The following is a 16,575-nucleotide window of genomic DNA, read 5'->3' as shown; positions in this document are numbered from 1 at the left end:
CGTGGTCTAGTGGTAGAGTGTCTGCCCGGAGAGCGGTGGGTCCGGGATTTGATCCCCGGCCGTGTCATACCAAAAATCGTTAAAAAATGGTATTTGTTGTTACCCTGCCTTGCGTTCGGCATTAAGGGGCTAAAACAAGGAGTCAGTATTCTGTGTCTGAGTGTGGTATTCATGCTAAACCGCGGCATGGTATCTCAGTGGGCTAGCACTTTATCGACAATTGTCCTGGCTAGCGCGCGCGCACACACACACACACACACACACACACACACACACACACACACACACACACACACTCTATGCAGGAGCAGGAATCATGAACGCGACGCTAAACCCCATTTCACCCAACCTCAGGGATATTTTCCAAATATGTTTACATAAGGGAAATTCTTGCTAAATTATAATTAGAATTAGAACTTGATCTTGGCTGTGGTGATAAGTTATTCTTAATCATATATTTAGGAGATAAACATACTGTGATTTTTAATTTAGAGCAAGGTTAACTGAAGATTTAATCAAAGCTAACGCGTTTTATTTAGTCATGAAAGAATGGAGATAAAAATGTTGTGTTTTCAATGTAGAGCCAGCTTACCTGTTGATTTAACCGCTGAATTTAACATTTGAAACTTCACGCTGCGTTAAATTGAATTGGAACCAAACGCGCAGCGTGAAGTTTCAAATGTTAAATTCAGCGGTTAAATCAACAGGTAACCTGGCTCTACATTGAAAACACAACATTTTTATCTCCATTCTTTCATGACTATATAAAACGCGAACGCTTTGATGTCAGCAAATATATTGAGTGACGGGGAGTCCAGTGTTTTGAGTGGGTTTTCGATCCAAATTACGGAGTCTCAGACAACAGCCTTTAAACAAAATATAGGGCTTTATATGCTCAAACAGAAAGACATCACTGGATCACATGACAGACAATAAAAGCATGTACCACAGCAAATTCGTAAGCTAACATGAGGTAGGCACCCCTGAAGTCAGCTAAACAATCCTTGCAAAGGTTTCGTTCCAAAACTGACGTCACAGTCGTATGTAGAAAAGCGCCAACTTCCAAGCTCTCTGTTGTCCTTTGTAGAATTCTATCGTGTTTTCTACACAAAATGCATTGCCACACATCCTTTGCCTATTTTAGTCACTAAAACTTTGCATTTTGTATCCTATTGACGTTAAATGTGCCTATCAACAATGAGTGATAAAGAAGTACTATTCCATAAGTATTAGCTTCCGCGGTGATGCGGCCGTTAAATTAGCTGTTTCAGTCAGAGGGGGTTTATTGTGATTTGATAAACTCTGACTGATCAGTCATAATCGAGTATTTTTCATATTCATTGTAAAATATATTTTTGAACTGATCTCTTAGTATCGTCACTCCCTAAAAGTCCAAGATAACATGTACTGTACGCGCATAATACTGTAACATCGACTGTACGCATTATTATACCGTAACAGGTACTGTACGCACCATTATACTGTAACATGCACTCTACGCACCTTAATACTGTAACATGCACTTCGGGTACCATTATACTGTAACATGTGCTGTAAGCAACATTATACTGTAACAGGAAATGTACGCACCATTATACTGTAACAGGCACTGTACGCACCATTATACTGTAACAGGTACTGTACGCACCATTATACTGTAACATGCACTCTACGCACCTTAATACTGTAACATGCACTTCGGGTACCATTATACTGTAACATGTGCTGTAAGCAACATTATACTGTAACAGGAAATGTACGCAACATTATACTGTAACAGGCACTGTACGCACCATTATACTGTAACAGGCACTGTACGCACCATTATACTGTAACAGGCACTGTACGCACCATTATACTGTAACAGGCACTGTACGCACCATTATACTGTAACAGGCACTGTACGCACCATTATACTGTAACAGGCACTGTACGCACCATTATACTGTAACAGGCACTGTACGCACCATTATACTGTAACAGTGCCTGTACACACCATTCTACTGTAACAGGCACTGTACGCACCCTTATACTGTAACAGGCACTGTACGCACCCTTATACTGTAACAGGCACTGTACGCACCATTATACTGTAACAGGCACTGTACACACCATTATACTGTAACATGCTCTGTACGTACCATTATACTGCAACATGCTCTGTACGTACCATTATACTGCAACATGCTCTGTACGCACCATTATACTGTAACAGGCACTGTACGCACCATTATACTGTAACATGCATTGTAACTTGCACTGTACGCACCGTAGTATTGTAATATGTTGTGGAAATTACGCGGGAATGTATGTGCATCTGCTGTAGTCTTGTCACAATCTCTCAAATAACGGCCGCCCTTAAACCAAGTCGAATTTCTTGCAAAATAATGGTTACAAGAAGTAATATCCATATAAATTAGGTGTAATTCAAAAAGGTTCTAGGCATATAGATATAGCCATACAAACAGTCGGGAAAAGAAAGTATACACTAATCCTGGATAAAACGTTACTTGACTAAAAGGGGTAGTCGGGTAGCCTTGTGGTTAAAGCGTTCGCTCGTCACGCCGAAGACCCGGGTTCGATTCCCGACATGCGTACAATGTGTGAAGCCCATTTCCGGTGTCCCCCGACGTGATAATGCTGGCATATTGCTAAAAGCGGCGTAAAACCAAACTAACTCACTCACTCACTTGAAAACAGTCGCTGAAACACTGCAAACGTGAGATCCTTAAACTCAGTTATGACACATCAAACACATCACCATCGAATAACCATTTCTTGTTTGTTTCATGTGTAGCCACCATCAAACATGGGTGTATACTTTATTTATACGTTATTGCATTTTCTGACGTACTCATTGACCTTGACTTATCATGATTGTTTGTTTCAGAGCGCTGCATGAAACTGCAATATATGGCAAGACGGGTGCCCTCCAGTTTGACATAGATGGCAACTTAAAGACTATCAAATTACGTGTGAGGAATCTTGTGTTCGATGGGAAAAACAACGTGTGGCGGGATATCGGGTGTGTTCAAGGTGACGACATCCGCTCTTTCGGCATCATCTGGCCAGGGGAGGCTAATTTAATCAGTTCCCAACCGCCGGTTAAAAAGAAGTATCGGGTAGTTACCAACCCTGTACAACCCTTCGTTATGCAAGAGAAACCACACGCCGATTACAGCGCATGTCTGACTGATACAACATGTCTGAACATCACCTCTAAGAACAAGTCCATGGCCATGGCTGCCATTGAGGATTATGAGAGGGGGGTCATGAACGAGAATAACACCTACACTGTCCACTGCTGTCGAGGACTGACCATTGACCTCCTCAACAAACTGGCCAGTGATTTGGACTTTGATTTCACTTTGTACATTGTCCAGGACGAAACATACGGGCGGAAGACGAACGGCACTTGGAATGGCATGATGTGGGATCTCGTTGAAGGCACGGCTCATTTTGCCGTTGGGGCTTTCAGTATTACTCGAGCAAGAACAGAAGCGATTGACTTCACAGATCCATACTTCTTCTCCGGTTTTTCCATCTTGTACTCCGAGAGAACACGGGAAACAAACATGGATGCGTTTCTGGAGCCTTTTTCAATTGATGTGTGGTTTGCTATTTTTGTTAGTGCAACGTTGACTGCCATAGCTATGGGTATTTTTGAGTGGAATAGTCCGTTTGGGTTGAACCCTTGGGGACGGAAGAGGAAGGCTAACTATACCTTAGCCTCGGGTCTGACCATGGTGTACTCTGTTTTGTTTGGCCACACGGTGAAGACGAAATCCCCCAAGGCGTGGCCGAGTAAGGTGATGCAGAATTTCTGGGCATTTGCAGCTATCTTCATCATTGCCAGCTACACTGCCAACCTCGCCGCCTTCATCGCGGGCAAACACGCGGGGATACACTACAACGATATCAGCGACGTCAGGGTAAGTTGTCTCCCTTTGGTCAATGCCACCATGATAAACTTATAACAGCAACGCCATGTCATGCTATTTTTTGTTGCATCATCTCAGCTGGCGACACATTCGCTGCACTGATCATATTGACCTGTGAAGATCCGGGGTACAATAGGTCTTCAGCAACCCATGCTTGCCGTAAAAGGCGACTATGCTTGTCGTAAGAGGCGACTAACGGGATCGGGTGGTCAGGCTCGCTGACTTGGTTGATGCATGTCATCGTATCCCAATAGCGTGGATCGATGCTCATGATATCAATCACTGAGTTGTCTGCTCCAGGCTCGATTATTTACAGACCGCCGTCATATAGCTGGAATATTGCTGAGCGCGGCGTTAAACAACAAACAAACAAACAAACAAACAAAACTGATCATCAAGTCTGCATGTTGTCTCCCTTTTGTCAATGAAGCCATGATAAACTAATAACAGCAACGCCATATCATAGTTGTTTGGTTGCATCACCTCAACTGGGGACACATTCGCTACAGTTGACACTGACGCTACACTGATCATAGGAAGTGAAAGGTTTAAGTCTGCATGTAAGTTGTCTCCCTTTGGCCAATGCCACCATGATGAACTTATAACAGCAACACCGTGTCATATTTTTTGTTGCCCTCACATTCGCTACAGTTGATACAATATCATATCAGAGTAAAACGTTCAAGTCTCCATGGGAAACATTTATGGCTTAGCTAATAGTGAGTGAGTTGGGGTTAACACCACTTTTAACAGTATTCCACTTATATCGCGGCGTGTCACTTTGTCAGTGGGAGGAAATCCCGAAGTGATGCAGGTCTGATGTTTACCACTTCGGTGAAACCCACGAGCACGGGTATGGTGTTTACAAACCTAGAAACCGTTATTCGAACCCACAATCAAAGGTTTCAGGCATGCTCAAGGGACGCAACTCTGCACAGCGAATCGCGACGCCTAAGACGACTGGGCCACCCGTGCCCCCGCTTGGCTAATAAGCTTACACATGCATATATATTGAAGCTGTCAAGACTGGGAGTATAAGGCGATATGTTTGATGTGTGGTCGATACCCATCACGTCTTATCTGCTTACGTGTACAGTAATTATATCATGTAAAGGGCAACACCACACGATGGGAGATCAGTGTCACTCGTATGTAATTCCCCTAGTCGCATCTCCACGAAACATAGGAAGACAAAGGCACCAGGTGGCAACGCGTTTTCAGCGCAAGACGGAACTGAGCCTAGTTGTGCATTGACATTGTTTTTGCTTACACCTCTTGGTGAGAAACCCATTTGCGATAACTGTTATAAAACATATGTGTGAGATCGATTTCCAGGTCGTGATTGGCTGCTCCATGGTGATGACCTGAGGTCAAATTGTGACGGACTACTTTAGTGATTGTAATTCAATTTCAATTTCTTTATTCAACGTACTGAGGAGGCCACAGGCCTAAAGTACAATCATGATTACAGGAGCAATTGGTACAATCATATAATTTCCAAACTTGATTTTCTTTGTATAAAAGCATGATATATGTACATAAAAAGATTTCTTATGGTTTCAATGTTGCTAGAGGTCAGTAATAGTTTAAACTTAAATGTACAATGGTTTATATGAAAATATTTTGGTAAATATACTTTTCATAGTTCATCATAATGCGGACATACTAGTAAAAAGTGATACTCGTCCTCAATTAATCCTAGGTCACATAGTGGACAGAGTCTATTTTCTCTCGGAATATTTTGATATCTACCTTTTTCAATTAAAAGATCGTGTGATTAACATCGGAATCTTGCAAGTGCTACCCTAAATTTTCTAAGACTAACACTGAAACGGCATTGCTCTGGAATGATACATGACTTGAAACTGTAATTCATTGATAGGTTGATGATCCATGTTTTAGGGAACTTTGTTTTGTGGAGGGTCATTACCCACAGTTGTAAGGTGTAAGCCGGATGACGTCGGTCTTGACCGTTGTTATATGTATTAATGCGCCACTGCGATCATTAGAAAAGACAACGTAATAATCGATTCGATGCTAAAATGGTGCTATTTTAGGACGTGTAAGAAACAGACTAGTGCATTCCTGCCTGTCATATACCATTTATCTTACGCTCTTTAGATACATTTTGAAACAACTTTAAAAATAAATGGCATATGTCAGACACTCGTGTTGTAATCTTTATATCTATACTGCTGTGCTATTGCATCGGGATACTCCCCAGGGAGCTGAGAATTAAAATCGAGCGCAGACTGATCCATTGACCGGGGTAATAATAAGATAGCGCTTTGAGAATGCTCCTGTGTGGGTGTAGAAATGTAGCGCAATATAAATGACCATTCTGGACCTATAGTATATATTTATAAAGGATTAACTGGGTTACGCTTCACAATTATTTTCTGTTCCGGAAAGATGGGTAAGTTCTTGTCACTGCTGTTAGACACAAAAACAAGCAGACAAACGATTGTGTTATAAAGCTTTCTTCCCAGACAGATAAATATAAGTGTTATCACAAGCAAAAGTTGGTTAATTCAGTTGTCTTCAGTTGAAGAACTTGCTCTATTGAGACGTCCCACACGTGACGATCGTCCCAGGTCTTCGAGGCTGCTCAAGTACCTGACGCAAATAACCTACCGTTAGTGGTTCTGTACAACCTGTCGCCACAAACAGCTCTATCGGCAGTAATGCGATTGGGATCGAGCTCTGGACAGCTTGGATAAAACGCAGTCCTGATTTACGTGTATAAATACATTACGCCTAGCTCGGGACTTGGTATAATCTCACGCACTGCCGGTCGGTGTCGGGGAAGTCGTTTGAGGTGGTACGGAAGGCATGAGATGACGTAGCCAGGATAGTTGGCTGCGGGCACGCCGTGCCTCTGATGTGTATGACATGAAGTGGTGCTGATTAAAGGCATATTGTTATTCGTGAGAGTCTTGTGCGAGACTTGTTTCAATGTTCCTGATTATCATCAATGACTTCATTAAACCGAAACGAAAGATGCTGATACTACTGACTCTCACAATAAGCTGTGAGGACCGGGCCCCGAGGGGGATTTCGGTGAAGAGTTCATCAGTTTCTGGGGGCACGGGTGGCCCAGTCGTATAAGGCGCCGCGATTCGATGAGCAGAGTTGCGTCCCTTGGGCACGCCAGAAACCTATGATCGTGGGTTCGAATCCCGGTTCACCCTAATTATGTTTCTAGGTTTGTCAACACCACACCCGTGCTCATGGGTTTCACCGAAGTGGAAAACGCCTGACCTGCATCACTTGGGTCTTTCCTCCCACATTAAGCTGACACGCCGTGATATAACTGGAATAATGTTAAAAACGGCGTTAAACCCAACTCACTCACTCATCAGTTTCTTTGTTGATGGTACACTGATATCTAACATGAAATTTTCAGTCGGACGTAAGTGTTTAATAGTCGAGATAAGAGTATGTTACTAGACATAAGGGTACAATATTCGATATAAGATGACAAGGGTACGTAAGTCAACATCAAGGTACATATAGTCGATATAAGGGTTCATGAGTCGGCAAATTGTACATATAGTCGACATGTAGGTATATATTGTCGTCACGAGGGTACGTATAGTCGACACGGGAGCTCATGTAGACGACACGTCATAATTTCCAAGAGAACGGGCACAGTCGAAATGATAAAGTCGGTTTAGATAAACATATAGTCGACACAAAGGTATGTACAAGTCCACATGAGGTTAGACGAGAAAAGGCGGTAATACAGTGTAATTCAACTGATACGAAAGTGTCTAAGTCGACATAGGGTAATTCAGTTGACGCGAGAGCGTGTAAGTCGACATAGGGTAATTCAGTTGACTCGAGAGTGTATAAGTCGACATAGGGTAATTCAGTTGACGCGAGAGTATAAGTCGACATGGGGTAATTCAGTTGACGCGAGAGCGTGTAAGTCGACATAGGGTAATTCAGTTGACGGAGAGTGTATAAGTCGACATAGGGTAATTCAGTTGACATGAGCGTGTATAAGTCGACATAGGATAATTCAGTCGACACAAGAGTGTATAAGTCGACATAGGGTTATTCAGTCGACACATTAGTGTATAAGTCGACATAGGGTAATTCAGTTGACACGAGTGTGTATAAGTCGACATAGGGTAATTCAGTCAACAAAAGAGTGTAAAAGTCGACATAGGGTAATTCCGTCGACACAAGAGTGTATAAGTCGACATAGGATAATTCAGTCGACACAAGAGAGTAACATTCGACAAGACGGTTCTACAATCCGGATATAACGAGCCTGGACATACGAAACTCATTTCAGATCTGATTTCGGTAATCCTGAGTGCGCTGCACTGGAAGTCACTGGACTGACAATGCGAGACAATGAACACACACAGCACTAGATGATGGTTTGCGGTTACTCTGTAGAATTGGATGTAAAGAGATCCGGAAAATAACCGTGATTAAGTATTAGGCCCTATACCCTTTATTCCCATGGCACAGATCTCCTGAACAAGATCCCACAAGTGTCATTCTATATATAGCATATATAACATAGTCCTCTGCCTAATGATAGAACTAGACCCTCGATACATCATATTTCCTGACCACTAATCCCACTCGTAGTTAGAACTCCCTCCAGCTGACTGTGAGAGGAAGCAGTGTCAGACTGGATCGTGGGTAACTGGGGAAGGTTACAGCTAGACTGGGGTGCTGCATACATCTAGCAGCCAACACCGTCAACAGCTAGATCGTTTATCCCACTGGAGACTGTATGGTCCTTGGCCCGGTCTCCGCGGTTATGGTTTAAAGCACATCAATAGCATGTTGTGTTGTGTTTGCGAGAGTTGAAATATACAGCGAAAGTCACCTCCTTCATAGCACCATTGGAACGTAAACTCATCATTCTTGATCTTTCGATCCGGTTTACTTTATCTGCACTGGCCCTTGGGCATGCCAGAAACCTATGATTGTGGGTTCGAATCCCGGTTCGCCCTAATTATGTTTCTTGGTTTTATCTGCACCATACCCGTACTCGTGGGTTTCACCGAAGTGGTAAACGTCTGAGACCTGCATCACTTAGGGCTCGCTCACTCACTCACTCACTCACTCAATCACTCAATCACTCACTCACTCACTCACTCACTCACTCAATCAATCAATCAATCAATCAATCAATCAATCAATCAATCAATCAATCAATCAATCAATCACTCACTCACTCACTCACTCACTCACTCACTCACTCACTCACTCAGCCACTCACTCACTCACTCACTCACTCACTCACTCACACTGTATTTGAATTGAAGATGGCTTGGAACGTTTGCCTACAAGATATTTGAATATATTTATCACAAATCATTGCCATAATTATAGAGCAAGTCTTTCCCTGCTCGAATTGAGTCGTGTGGTCCTGAGATTCAGACATGATCGTCTAGAAGTGCTGCTTCGGGCAAGTAAAGAATATATGAGAAAAAGCACTTGGCCCAGTGACCTAAATCTACAGCAAAAGCCTCAACGCTCCTAAAACATCGTCTCTTGCACAAATGGAATTGTCGATCGTGCCTTATTGTGGCTTGCTTCACATTTGTCTTGCAATGGCGTTCTTAAGGATCTGGCAAATAGGTTTTGATGTTGCCTACTGATGTTGTCTGTGTTGTAAATTCGGTTAACCCTGTCAAGATTTCCTGCCCGCGTTTAACGTATGGATGGCTTCACAATCGAGATTGCGCAACATTTTGATGATTTAGGGATCTTGTTATGATGTAATCAGCGGAATGTTTACATCTGGACATTTTGATTTCAAATTCACTCAAATCGTCAAGGTTGCTATGGCAACTTCGCCGATGTATTTATTTGAGCGAGACTGTACGCGGTAGGGGCAGGTTGGTCCCAATACGGCGGCAGCTTTTATAAGGAGTAATCCTACTCATCACTTCAGATGCTCTCCCGGGAAATACACAGGACAATGTGTCGAACGGACAGAAATTGATGTTGATGGTTGTAGAAGAAGCAGGTCGTGTCCATGTTGACCAGAAAGTGCGCCACTGACCAATCACGTGTCAGTTTTGTCATGTCTGATTTTGAAACATTAATGACCATCGTGTCAACTAAAGATGATGATGCTGGTGGCAGTGCCTTCGTTGCAAAACTTAACATCCAGTCCTGTTCCACAGAGCGATCTTAGGGCTCCAGCTGCTGTACCATTCTTTAGCATCTGTAGACTTACCATCGTCATACCTTAGAATGTCTTAGATGAACTGGTCTGGGTTCGAATCTCTTCAGATGCAATAATTTTCGCTCAGTTGGTATTCCAGCTTTGATATTGTAAAAGGCTGCGTGAAACCTTTCATGTTCCTTTCCAATAATCAGAATGAGGATGACAACCCTTTTGTGAACGGCAACATTGACAGCATTGATCGTCCTATCCTCCTGCTAATATACAACTCTGCCTGTGGCAACACACCTCATCGTCCTGGAACATCAAACGGGAGGATGACAGTTCACCAGTATTACCAGCGTGTATGAAATGCACCTGACAAGAGCTGGAGCTGTTTCATCACCCATGGATAATGGGGATGATGAGAAATAACGCATGTCAGCGAAAGTATCCACTTTCCTCTGACCTTGACATTGAGACCTGACAGTGTATGTCCTGTACGGCATCGGGTTGCCCTTTGTAGGAGGAAATATAATTAATACGCTTCTTCGTCTTATGCGATCCTGTCGCGTACGATGAAAGGGCTTACATAAAACCATAGGTTGGCAATGAGATGATGGGATGACATTGTCGATTGCATTCGCATCTGGGTCGCGGCATTACCAGCGTAAGACGCTAACCCAGAAACATGACAGTGAAACTAACTCGCTTTGTCAGGGTCTGTTCTGGCAGCGTCTTGTGTAACAGTCTGATCAATAACAGGACAACACTGCATATCGCTCATCTGGAGGATTTTGTAAAAAAACGGTGATTATTCTTCCCTGATTCAAAACACAAAGAAATGGAAATGGCCACTGTTTGACTTCAGACTGAATTCCGCTAAACGTACCGCTGCAAATCAGACTGTGGTTCCCGTTCAAGGCAGCGTCCAGTGGCCAGCCGGCCATCGCACCCTCGCTGCTGACCCGGCTGCTAATCACATTAACGTCGTCGTGTGGTCACCGAGGTCGCCGCGGGTCGCCCGTAGTCCCCACTTAACGCGACCGGTATTCAGGGGGCGTATAATGGTCTCTCAATCCTGTTTCCTCACTGTAGGGACGACTCGTCATCCGGGTGCCTGTGTGGCGTTAATGCAATGAGTTCTTGAGCATAGGGACGATGGTGCAGCAATGTGGTTCAGAAGACTTCGTTCTTTTACATTTATTTAAGATTTACTAAATTCGATGCAAAAGTCTTGACTTTTACTGGAATAGTACATCGGTAATTGGTCGTGGTTTCTTAAAGCACCCCCAGGTTCCATCTTCACTGCATATTCATGTCAGCCAGTGCATCATCACGACGTTTTCACGTCAGCCAGTACATCATCACAACGTTTTCATGTCAGCCAGTACATCATCACAACGTTTTCATGTCAAGCAGTACATCATCAAGACGTTTTTATGTCAACCAGTACATCATCACAACGTTTTTACGTCAGCCAGTACATCATCACAACGTTTTTATATCAGCCAGTACATCATCACGATGCCTGTTCTACTGCTGCTATGGAAGACACAGTGTCCGACTACACGAGAGGCCTGCTTCTACTGCTATGGAGGACACAGTGTCCGAATACACGAGAGGCCTGCTTCTACTGCTGCTATGGAAGACACAGTGTCCGACTTCACGAGAGGCCTGTTCTACTGCTATGGAGGACACAGTGTCCTACACGAGAGGAGTGCTTCTACTGCTATGGAGGACACAGTGTCCGACTACACGAGAGGAATTCTTCTACAGCTATGGAGGACACAGTGTCCGACTACACGAGAGTCCTGCTTCTACTGCTATGGAAGACACAGTGTCCGACTAAACGAGAGGCCCGCTGGAACTACGTCTTTCCGCGTGACTGATTCACCGTCACTTTTAAGGTTCATTCGTTTAAAATAAACAAAAAAGTGTGTGATATGATCCAATAAACGTATCGCCATGCCGATACCGCTCACAGCATCCCCCTAACCCTCTTCTGAATCTGGGCCACGGACATCATCGTGATGGCTAACTGGCAGATAGTGATTGATCAAGCCTGAAATTGACAAAAAGGATCTGATTTAAGAATATGAACATGAAATATTGATTTAATATCGAATGCTCGCTTCTTGTAACGGTTATAACACCGTAGAGCGTGCACTTGATCCGTTCACTGATGTGTTGCCACGCCATGGCTGCCGGCACTGTTCAGCACACAGTGAACATACATAACAGAAGAATTGAAACGAACTAGCCAATCAGCATAAAGCCAAATATTTTCATTTCCATCTGCATCCTTATGAGCAAGGACAAACAAAATATACTCGGTGACCAAATATAACAAAATGTATATCGTGAGCATATGCATGTATTTTGGATCTGGTGAATATGCCAATATGAACATTGGGAACAAATATGACAAGAAATACGTAGCGAACCCATGGAATGTTGGTAGTGAACATCGCGACAACTCAATATTACATGGTGATCATATATCACATCCAACATTTGGCCGTTTAGGCTTTTCTGCCATCACATTGGGTGGGAAGGATATGTGCTCCAACGTACCCCACAAATTACCTCCCCCCCCACCCCCCAACACCCACACCCACCCACCCACCCACACACCGAAACACCCACACACACAACACATACGTGGGCCGTGTATCCAACGCTGACACTGGGTGGCTGAAAATGTGCCCCACAGTGACCACCCCTCCACACACACACACAGACACACAGACACAGACACACACACACACAGACACAGACACACAGACACAGACACAGACACAGACACACACACACACACACACACACACACACACACACACACACACACACACACAGAGACACACACACTCACAGACACATACACACACACATTCACAGACACACACACGAACACACATACACACACAGAAACACACACACACACACACAGAGACACACACAGACACACACACATAGACACACAGACACAGACACATACACTAACAGACACATACACACACAGACACAGACACAGACACACACAGAGACACACAGACACACACACACAAACACACACACACACACTTATTCCTGTACTATTTCAGATTTTCTAAGAGGATCGTTTGAATGAAGAACTACATAATAGTCATCCTCCACACACACACACACACACACACACACACACACACACACACACACACACACACACACACACACACACACACACGTGGCCCGGGTATGCTATACTGCCATCACACACGGTGGGCTGGATTTGTACCCTACAGTGCTCCTCCCCACGTGCACCGTGTATCCTACTCTGCCATCTCACTGGGTGGGCTGGATAGGTGCCCCTCGCCCACGTCCGCTAATTGCCTGACAGGTCGTGTGTTGCTATATCACGGCACGGGTCAGGCGTGGTACAGACAGTTTTTTTCTCATGTCTTGACAGTCGGAGGTGGCCACAACTATGTTCTGCCTGGCACCGGAAGATGGGGATTATTTTAAGACTGGGATCGATGCCACACGAGTTAATGTTGGAACCAGCGTCCTGCCTTACCGTTAAATCATTTTATTGATGAAATCAGGCAAAACTACATTCCACCTTCACTCTACAGGCGTAATGGATAGTGTCCCATCAATACACCTTGTGGAACTTGTCGAATGTAATATCAATCATTTCAATCTATTTCTCGAATGAGCGAATGATTGAGTCGAAAAGTTGACAACCGGAACCATCTTTCTGTGTAACTTGTGTAATCTGTTGACGAGGGACATGGGGTACAGAGAGCAAGCAGTGGCGGCACAAATCAGTTAAGCAATGTCGGTCTCGGAGAGTAGTTGGATGGGTGACCACGTTCAGCAGCTTGTCTCCTGAGAGTTTCTAGGGCTTCGTTCCTGCCCCACACTGAAGCACATGTGCCACAGGTGGTGTCTCCTTAGGCAAGTGACTTTGTTCGAACTGTCCCTCTGTTCGCCCAGCAGTGAGTGGGTACCTGGTAGTATGAGAAGATAATGTGGCTGTTAACCTTCTAGCGCCTCACAGGCAGCTTGGGGTGTATACTCCCCAGGGAGCTGAGAATGAAAATTGAGTGCTCACTGATCCATTGACCGGGGTAATAATAGTGTAGCGGTATGAGCATCCACTTGGTGAATGGAATCTGGCACATTATAAATGCACTTATTATTATTATTGATCAAGCGAGAGGTCTAGGTATCTTGATTAAGGCAGAAACGATTAGGTTTATTCCAATGTGTTTCATCGCGTGGCATAAATACCAGTACTTTTCGAAGAACACGGGTTGATCAAGTTACATAACTTAGCTATACGGTCTGATTTCTTTGCAAGCATTCCTGTACCATGGATTGTTGACTTTATGCTACGCCTCTGTAATCTGTGTTATGTTTTGGATTAGACTTTCTTAGTAAAGTACAAATTCTTGGACGTTTTTGGTGGACTCCCATTCGGGTTGTATACTCCCCAGGGAGATGAGCATTCGGGATTCCAGGAAGGTGCGTGGATGACGAATTGATGCAATATAAAAATAACAGTTGCGTGGATGACGAGTTGATGCAATGTAAGCATGACAGGTATGTGAATGACGTGTTGATGCAATGTAAGCATGATAGGTATGTGGATGACGAGTTGATGCATTTTAAGCATGACAGGTGCGTGGATGACGAGTTGATGCAATGTAAGCATGATAGGTATGTGGATGACGAGTTGATGCATTTTAAGCATGACAGGTATGTGGATGGCGTGTTGATGCAATGTAAGCATGACAGGTGCGTGGATGACGAGTTGATGCAATGTAAGCATGACAGGTGTGTGGATGACGAGTTGATGCAATGTAAGCATGACAGGTGTGTGGATGACGAGTTGATGCAATGTAAGCATGACAGGTGTGTGGATGACGAGTTGATGCAATGTAAGCATGACAGGTGTATTGATGATGATGTTGAGATGGACGCCATGTAGTCGATGTGTTTGCTGCGCAAGCCCTGATTCGATAATGTGCAATCGTAATGAATAAGGAAAGTAACAATGAATTCAGATTGATAACTTGTTGTTGAGCTTTTGTTAATAGACTCATTGAGATTGTGATTTATTGTCATTATGTTCGTGTTATGGGATTGTGGATATTTGTCTGTGTTTTTTAATGGCAACTGACGGGAAGATTTGTTTACTTGACTAGACGTGTTGTGCTCATCATGACAACTCGTCAATCAAACAAAGACAGCTATATACGCTCTTGGTTTGATTAAAGGTCTTTAATATGTTAACAACTCTTGTCATTCAAAATCTTATTTCCGTGAGACATCGACTCTGAATGATGGAACAAATATATTTTGATTTATAGTTTAATTGAATGGGCAAATTGGATGCTGTACATTTATGAAGACTTCAGAAAGTATACTGGCCTCACAGTCCACAATATGGGGCTGTCTACCTAGACACTTTGTACACGAGCAAAACACTAAAGTATTCACGGAAATGAAAAAAAACACTGTTTTTTCGATCTCAGATTTTAAATAAATGCAGTTAATATACAAAATATATAAATATTCAAACAACTCAATTAGTACTAATAGGGCCTTGGCACAAATACAACGTATCAAAGGTTTTTATGACTTTTTACAGGTAAAAGTGTGTAAAAATATGAACAAAACAGACTATTGTGAAACTGAGCATAACCAGGTGTTAGTAGATCAAGGTGAATGTCCATGACCAATGGCACCTTGACGACTAGGTGAAAACAGGTGCTTGAAACCCACGTGCATGTGATTTGTCAGTGGTTAGTGATTTGTGAGTGGCATTGTGAGATAGTGAATCATCGTCAAAATATCAGAACGTAACATATTCCCTTCCCAACTTACATGTCATTATTATGATGTAAATAAACATAGCTGTTATTTTTATTGTTGTTTTGATAATTTTTTTCCAGGCTTATGTGTATAATGCCTATAGCCTGCTTCTGCCATGTCAATTTGGACTTAGTTTTATTTTTGAATGTTGAAAGTGCCTACAAATTACCTCCTGTAAAGTACATTTTGTATTGAGCACTGAGATAAAACTAGCAAATCCAGACTAGTACTTTTCCAGTTGTTTTTTTATTTCGTATTTACATCTACGTAATGCTTTGTGTCGATTATTAAATCTTGCAAAACAGTTTTTTTTCATTTCCATGAGTACTTTAGTCCTTTAGCCGACAGAGAAAGCATCAGTAAGTGTAAGGCGGTGGTATGTACACCAACCCCAACCCCACCCCCACCCCCACCTACCCGTCAGAGAAAGCGAAAGTAAACGCGAGGCAGTAATAAGTCTATATACACCACACCCAAACTGCTTTCCCTTCAGAGAAAGTTGCAGTAAGCGTAAGGCAGTAATGTATATATATACACACACGCAACACCTTTCCCCCTGCCTTCCCCGGCCGAGAAAACGGCAATAAGCATGAGGCGGTAATATTTATATATACATACAACATACTC

At 43.2% G+C, this 16,575-nt stretch overlaps 1 protein-coding gene across 2 annotated transcripts in view; it reads left to right on the top strand.

The window, feature by feature from the left end:
- The window catches only part of LOC139479042 (glutamate receptor ionotropic, NMDA 3A-like), a 163,812-nt gene that overhangs the window by 108,800 nt on the left and 38,437 nt on the right, over positions 1-16,575 (top strand). For both annotated transcript variants that reach the window (XM_071261788.1, XM_071261787.1), the window contains exon 3: positions 2,891-3,932. In XM_071261788.1, the coding sequence (XP_071117889.1) occupies positions 2,891-3,932 (1,042 nt within the window). The remainder of the gene's footprint in view (positions 1-2,890; positions 3,933-16,575) is intronic.

Source organism: Haliotis cracherodii, unplaced genomic scaffold (genome assembly GCF_022045235.1).
Source record: "Haliotis cracherodii isolate W230 unplaced genomic scaffold, xgHalCrac1.p SCAF_4, whole genome shotgun sequence".
Taxonomy (NCBI): domain Eukaryota; kingdom Metazoa; phylum Mollusca; class Gastropoda; order Lepetellida; family Haliotidae; genus Haliotis; species Haliotis cracherodii.
Note: the sequence above shows the minus strand (reverse complement) of the source record. Positions and strands in the feature narration are given on the sequence as shown.